This window comes from Bacillus rossius, chromosome 7, assembly GCF_032445375.1.
Source record: "Bacillus rossius redtenbacheri isolate Brsri chromosome 7, Brsri_v3, whole genome shotgun sequence".
In the NCBI taxonomy this organism is placed as follows: domain Eukaryota; kingdom Metazoa; phylum Arthropoda; class Insecta; order Phasmatodea; family Bacillidae; genus Bacillus; species Bacillus rossius.
The window spans coordinates 70,554,704-70,562,378 of NC_086335.1; the positions used below are offsets into that span (position 1 = coordinate 70,554,704).

Sequence of the window (7,675 nt, forward strand, 5' to 3'; positions counted from 1 at the left end):
GCCAGAAGTTGATCTATTTTATGTAAAATTTTTGTCTCACAAGACAGCAGCCAATGAGTGGGTGACATTTGACCGAGTGTAAGTAGAACTATGGAGTTCATCCCTACAGGGCATTGAACCCGCGAATTTTCCCGGTCCCTACTGATGAGCCGCGGGGACGTATGGCGACCCAGTTACGGGAGCAGGCTGCAGGGAGAGCGGCTCGTGGCGCCAATCAGCGGGCCGGGTGGGGGCGGGGCTAGCGGGTCCGGTCCCCCGGGTGTTAGGGGGGTGGAGGGTGGTCCCGGGCCTCGCTATAAGGACCCCGGCGCCGCGGTCCTGGACACACGAGGACTCGCCCGCCGTCCAGACCGCAGCTCTCCCGTCATGAAGGTCCTGGTGAGTAGTCCCGTGACGCACGACTGGACAACTGGCGTCCGACACCGTCTCCCGGGCATGCGCCCTCGCAGTCGTGCAGCGCCTGGCACGGGAACAGTTCATACATGCAAAATGTGTAGAGACCGGAAAAATTCGCGAGTTCATTTCGCGATAGGCTAAAATACAAATCGTTATACCTTAGTGCTTCCGCTTCTATTGGCTCACAACTCACCCGAATGACTCTGGACCAATGAGAAACACCCAACCAAAGCTTTATCGAATCACAGGCTGCTTCGCTAGACAGCAGCCAATGAGTGGGTGGCATTTGACCGATTGTACTTAGAACTATGGAGTTCATCCTACAGGCCATTGAACCTGGGAATTTTTCCGGTCCCTGAAAATAAGAAATCGAAATTTTAAAAATAAACCCGCAGACAACAAGCCTAAATTTAATATATTTCAAACAGCGCCATGTTCGTAATGCTTTAGAAAACCAACAAAAAATGTTAAATATCTTCGACGCCATCTTTGTCCCATTATAATTTTACTGGCTATTAAACTGTAGGCATTTCTTAAGTTTGCTATGTATTTTTGTTGTGACTATTTAAGTTGGCGAAATTTATTTCAGGACAGTTTCAATACAGTAACGTTTACTTCAGCACACCAATGCGTAGAGACCTAAAAAATTCGCGGATTCATTTAGTGTTATGCTAAAATTCAAATAATTATACCTTAGTGCTGCTTCTGTCATTGGTTCACTGTTAATCTGGAGGACTGGGGGCCAATTAGAGACCCATCACTCATAGAAGCGTCGAATCACAGGCCACACAATTGAGACGACTCACAAGTCAGCAGCCAATGAACAGTTGGCATTTGCCCGAGTGTGTAGTGAATATTGGAGGCTATCCTGAAGGTCATAGAAACCGTGATTTTTTCAGGTGTCTACCAATGCGCCTAGTACATCCCCTCGATATTCTTCAAACATGCACGACTGCACGTGGGGCCGCCATATTGACGACTCCGGCTCGTGGCTGTAGCAGTTTCTGCACGCATGCGCATCGGGCTTTCAACCTGGCAGATTCCCGTTGTGTAATGCGCGCTTATTTCAATGAAATTCTGATAGTTAGAGACCGGAAAAATTCGCAGATTCATTCGACGATAGGTTAGAATTCAAACACACATACCCTTTGGATGATTCTGCTATTAGCTTACTGTTCATCTGGACGAATATCAAACAATTAAAAAACTCTCAACCAAAGAAGGATCGTATCACCGACAAACCAGCTGAGATGACTCACAAGTCAGCAGCCAATGAACTTGCGTTATTTGCTCAAGTGTACAGGGGAATGTGCAATCTATCCTGAAGGTCATCGAAACCGCAAATTTTTCTGATAGAAAGGGACAGGAAAAATTCGCGGGTTCAATGACATGTAGGATGAAATCCATAGTTCTACGTACACTCGGTCAAATGCCACCCACTCATTGGCTGCTGTCTTGTGAGACGTTGTGAGTTGTGAGCTAATAGCAGAGGCAGGACTAAGGAATAACGATTTGTATTTTAGTCTATCGCGTAATGAAATCGCGAATATTTCCAATCTCTATTCATTGAAATTTAGATAGATAGAGACCGGAAAAATTCGCAGATTCGTTTGACGATAGGCTTGAATGAAAACACATATACTCTTTAGATGATTATGCTATTGGCTTACTGTACATCTGGACGAATCTCAAAGAATTAAAAACTCTCAACCAAAGAAGGATCGAATCACAGACAAACCAGATGAGGCGACTCACAAGTCGGCAGCCAATGAACTTGCGTTATTTGCCCAAGTGTACAGGGGAATGTGCAGTCTATCCTGAAGGTCATCCAAACCGCAAGTTTTTCTGATAGAAAGGGACCGGAAAAATTCGCGGGTCCAATGACCTGTAGGATGAACTCCATAGTTATACGTACACTCGGTCAAATGCCACCCACTCATTGGCTGCTGTCTTGTGAGACGTTTCGGCGAAGCAGCCTGTGATTCGATAAAGCTTTGGTTGGGTGTTTCTCATTGGCTCAGAGTCATCCAGGTGTATTGTGAGCCAATAGCAGAGGCAGCACTAAGGTATAACGATTTGTATTTTAGCCTATCGCGAAATGAACTCGCGAATTTTTCCGGTCTCTACGTATTATATGTTTATTTGCAACATGAGGACACTTTAATTTACTCGTTGCCGAGTTTAGAGGTTTACACATGTCTGGAGAATACGGAAAGATTTGCTCACATTTTTTAAAATCCTGTGTATAGTCCTTTCGCTAACACCTGCCTACCTCGCTGCTATTTAAGTTATTTTTTGAAAATAAGCATTTTGTTCTAGCTTAAACTATGTTATAGAGCACTGTTAATGATTATTTATCAGTTTTTCTCCGTACTGTGAATCACTATACAGTTGCGCAACCAGAGAAGACTAGCATGCTGGCGTCCCCACCAGCGACTGTCAAAAGTGATTTAGTGTGAAAGATGTTTTTGCATCGGCACTAATTTGCGCGAGGATTGCCTCCCCCTTCGGAATCCACACCCCCCACCCCGCATTGTCAGCCACCAAGACGTTTGGCGCAGACAGTACAAAGGATTGCAAAAAGATTAACTACACTAGTCTTAAGTTATAGTCATATTTTTTTTCAGTTCAGTAAGGTAAACCAACCATCTGCTACTTAGTAAATAAAGGACCAGTCTCTGAAAGGTACTACTGCAGATATTGTTCACTAAGAGACCATAAGTAACCCAGTTGCATGTCTGTGTGCAGGCTGTAGTGTTCCTGGCCGTAGCCCTTGTGGCAGCTGAGAAGGATGCCGACAAGAAAACCCAGAAGCGAGGACTGCTTGGTCTGGGCTACGGCGCGGGCTACGGCGCGGGCTACGGCGCGGGCTACGGCACAAGCTACGGTCTCGGCTACGCCGCCGCTCCGGCACTGAGCTACGCCGCTCCAGCGGTCAGCTACGCCGCCGCCCCCGCCTACACTAGCTACGCTGCTGCCGCGCCGGTTATCTCCAGCTACGCCGCCGCCCCTGCACTTGGCTACGCCGCTCGTACCATCGCCGCCCCCGCCTACTCTAGCTACGCCGCTCCAGCTCTGAGCTACGCCACCCCGGCCATAGCTGCGGCTCCAGCTGTCAGCTACGCCGCTGCCGCACCAGCTATCTCCAGCTACGCCGCCCCCGCCCTTAGCTACGCCGCTCGCACCATCGCCGCCCCCGCCTACACTAGCTACGCCGCTGCCGCGCCAGCTATCTCCAGCTACGCCGCCCCCGCCCTTGGCTACGCCGCTCGCACCATAGCCGCCCCCGCTTACACTAGCTACGCCGCTCCTGCCATCGCCGCTGCTCCAGCTCTGAGCTACGCCACCTCGGCCATAGCTGCCGCTCCAGCTGTTAGCTACGCCGCTGCCGCACCAGCTATCTCCAGCTACGCCGCCGCTCCGGCACTGAGCTACGCCGCTCGCACCATCGCCGCAGCCCCCGCCTACGCCAGCTACGCCGCCGCTCCTGCAATCAGCTACGCCTCTCGCACCATTGCCGCCCCCGCCTACACTAGCTACGCCGCTGCCGCGCCAGTTATCTCCAGCTACGCCGCCCCCGCACTTGGCTACGCCGCTCGCACCATCGCAGCCCCCGCCTACTCGTCGTACGCCGCCAAGGGACTGTCGTACTCCTCCGGGCTGTCGTACTCCTCCGGCCTGTCGTACTCCTCTGGGCTGTCGTACTCCTCGCCTGTGCTCGCCAAGTACCACTGAGACCGTGTCAGCCCCATGGCAGGTGAGTCTCGCTCTCACACCTCCTACAGCAATGTGCAGACTCATCTTCGAGGTTACTTTCATTTGAGAAATTTAACAGCGAATTAAGTACATAGCTTCTTTCACTATTCTACAGTATTTTAATGTGCATAGCTATAAACTAGAGTTCAATTTTCATATATTTATTTAAAACAGACTAAAATCCGTTTAAAATTTAGAGTATACAATTAAAACAAAATTTACAATTTTTATTGGTAGTAATAATTTTACTTTTCTACTCATATTGGGGGAAAAATTGTATTTTATTATAGTATACATATGTAGGACTAATACACACCTGTAACATAATGAAAATATGTATATCTTAACAATATTATAACATGAATAACTTAATGAGTTCTATTTTCTAGGATCTCACATCATCGTTCTCCAGAAAAGCAGGAAGACAGAGGACCTTCTATCCAACCGTCATCATTTAAAATCCGTACAAACATTTTAAATTATTAAAGCTTTGTAATATAAAAGAATCAATAAAAAATTTTAAAACTTTTTGAGGTACTTTTTTTTCTCTGCGAACATTTAGTGTTACTAGATTTGTAGCAGTATAGCTTATATCTAAATATGAGTTTAAAATTTCAAAAGTAACCAACATTTGTGGTTTTAGCGATATTTTTGCATGGATCACCAATAGTTAGAGACCTGTAAAATTCGCGGATTCATTTCGCGATAGGATAGAGTCCAAATACTTTTGACATTATTATGCTTCAGTGATTGGGCCACAGTTTAGCTGAAGGACTCTGGGCCAATGAAAAATCTTTAACAGAAGAATTAGCGAATCACGATCATTCCAGTCAACAGGTGTTACGAGTCGGTAACCAATCAGCAGATGTAATTTGCACGAGTGCGTAGAGGATCATGGAGTCTATCCTTTAGGGATTTGAAATCGCGAATTTTACAGGTCTCTACCAATAGTTAACACTAAATGTCTCATCGAGGAAGAATTCGACAGAGTTAAGTTGGCTGATGGTGATACAAAACAAGTTTCTTGCAAAAATATGTCTTGCATGTATTTAGGAAAGACAATATTTATGTTTTAACGTCCAGAAATTTTAAAAGAAATTATTGCAAAAGCAGTAAACACAAAAACGTATTTACTTACGAAAAATATATTAGTTTTTATGCTGCTGGAAACGCTACAAATGACTCGTATTTAAACCATTTTACATATTATTAATATTATTTTTAGCTACTGAAAAGAGTTGTTGCGAATTTGGATATAAACTACTATATATATAGGTACTCTTAAATCGTCTTTATAATAGTTTGTGATCTTTACAGTGGTTTACAGTTTTCCCTGTAACGAAAATTCTTCAAGCAATCAACATAGTGCGTTCTTTGAATGGTCTCGCAACGAGTAAGATTGATTTATGATATATTTTACTTACGTAGTCAAAAATAAAGTCTTCAATAAATCACAAAGCCATCATATCATTCCTTGTTATTTTTAATTCCAAACATATGTTTTATTGGCAGTAAAATAGTTATGTATTGGCAGTAAAATACTTACAAGTATGATTTTGTTTCTCGTTCCTACACAACTTGTAGACAGCAGTCTCTCGGCAGTCTCGTTTGCAAAGTTCAACATTAAAATTTTTAATTTATTTTGGTTTAAAACCTACTTTAATTTTAAATTTTGATTTACCCTATAAATTACATTTAAACACAAATATATATATTTTTTAGTATGAATATATTGCTATGTTACCATGACAATATCAGACTTTTTGTTAACTTCACACTAAGATTTACTATTAGCTTTTTCATATTTCTTTCTTTTAATTTATTGTTCACAAGAAACATCTTTGCAAAGAACTGTAGTGTGATATTAATAACAGTTACCCGGTTCCCTCAAGTACATACAGTGAAAATGTGGTACAGCAGTATAACATATTTAATGGTTTGCTCGAATAAAGCAGCGCACAGGTAGTGCATTGCTTTGTATATTAATGCGAAAAGCTGCTTAATATATGCGTATTGTCAGTGTTAAACTATAAATATTGCAAAAACACGTATTCCTTCAATTTTACAAAATCTTTGGATAGTAATCAAACCAATCCACATTTTGTTGGCTGTTGTGATTTAAAAACAAAATGGTTTAGCCAAAAATGAAAAGTTAACCTAAATTTTTTTTACAATATCACTGACTAATTTTGTACTGACGAAGTCAAATTTGTTTGAATATTTCCAAAACCCCACAATTTATCGTAACATTTCACGAACTACAAAACGTTAATTATAACGCAATATATAGATATTAAAATTTTTTGTGATTGTGGAGTCCACGCACGACAGAAGTGCAACTTCTTACATTTTAGATACAGATAAAGATAAATAATTTTCATTTTCGATCAAAATATCCACTTAAAAATAAATGATATTCATAAACTCAATTGCACAAATCAATAACCGTTTTCCACACAAGTAAATAAATTGTAAATTCGTTAAATAAAATGAAATAAATATGGCCGCGTCAATCGTCAGCCGTTACGGAAACTGAGGATTAGACAAACACAAGCAGCATTACGAGAATAATTCATGTCTACCTCTTCCCTGCAGTTGCAACTAGCATATAGCATGCCACGCTACGTACATATCCCCCCCCCATCCTTTTATGCCGTCTTCTCTTGTTCTTTCCCAGCTTCACTCACGTTATTGCTGACAAGCCCTTGCACGTACATGAATTAAATTCACATACACGGAAATGAGTCGGAAACCTAATACAGCAAACAAAATCACTCGATACAATAGAAATAAAACGATTTCTATCCAAATGTAATTGAATAAATAAAATGATAAAAAAATTACATGAAAATCACGAGAATAGACCATTTTCAACGAATTAAGTGTACTTTAATAGAATCAAATTTCAATGATGAAATGCTTGATTTGTAACAAAATAAATCAAAGGAAAGGACTGAAAATGTGTAGAAATGTTATCTGCTTGAAAATATTAATGTGAAATAACCGAAAGATTCTTAAACGATACAAACGGAAAAGAAATAAATCCGCATGTACCGAAATGAATCGTCAAGTGACGCTAACACGTGCCCAGTGTTATGTTTCGGGTGTGCGTGCATGTAAGGAATCACGCAGAACCAGGCCCAGTAAGGGGGGAGGGGGGGTAGGTCGTCATGCGCCCGGGATGGCAGATCACCGCCGGCCCCGCGGGTGCAGTTACGCCCCTGCTGCTCGCGCCCCGTCCACACACACGCCCGGCCGGAGAAGCCCCGACGACGCGCCTTCCGCGAAATGCTAATTCGAAACCCCGGACCCACCTGAATCTCATCACCGCGGCCTGGAACCCCCCCCCCCCCCCCCCATCACCGCGAGGGGCGGGCAGAGAGATAAGCCGCACTTTTCACAAAGGACCGGCTCAGGCGCGCAGGCGCGCATTAATTTGTCGGATAGCAGGCGGGCGGCTCGAGGGAGAATTCTCCCCACCCCCCCCCACCACCAGGGACCCTCCAGGCGCCGACCAGTCACA

General features: G+C 43.6%; 1 protein-coding gene across 1 annotated transcript; it reads left to right on the plus strand.

The window, feature by feature from the left end:
* Positions 1-327: 327 nt before the first annotated feature.
* Positions 328-4,680, plus strand: LOC134534341 (cuticle protein 16.5-like). Its single transcript, XM_063372749.1, has 3 exons — positions 328-378; positions 3,145-4,153; positions 4,542-4,680. Exons 1-2 carry the CDS (start codon positions 367-369, stop codon positions 4,129-4,131), a joined length of 999 nt encoding a protein of 332 aa, XP_063228819.1. The 5' UTR covers positions 328-366; the 3' UTR covers positions 4,132-4,153; positions 4,542-4,680.
* The last annotated feature ends 2,995 nt before the right edge of the window (positions 4,681-7,675 follow it).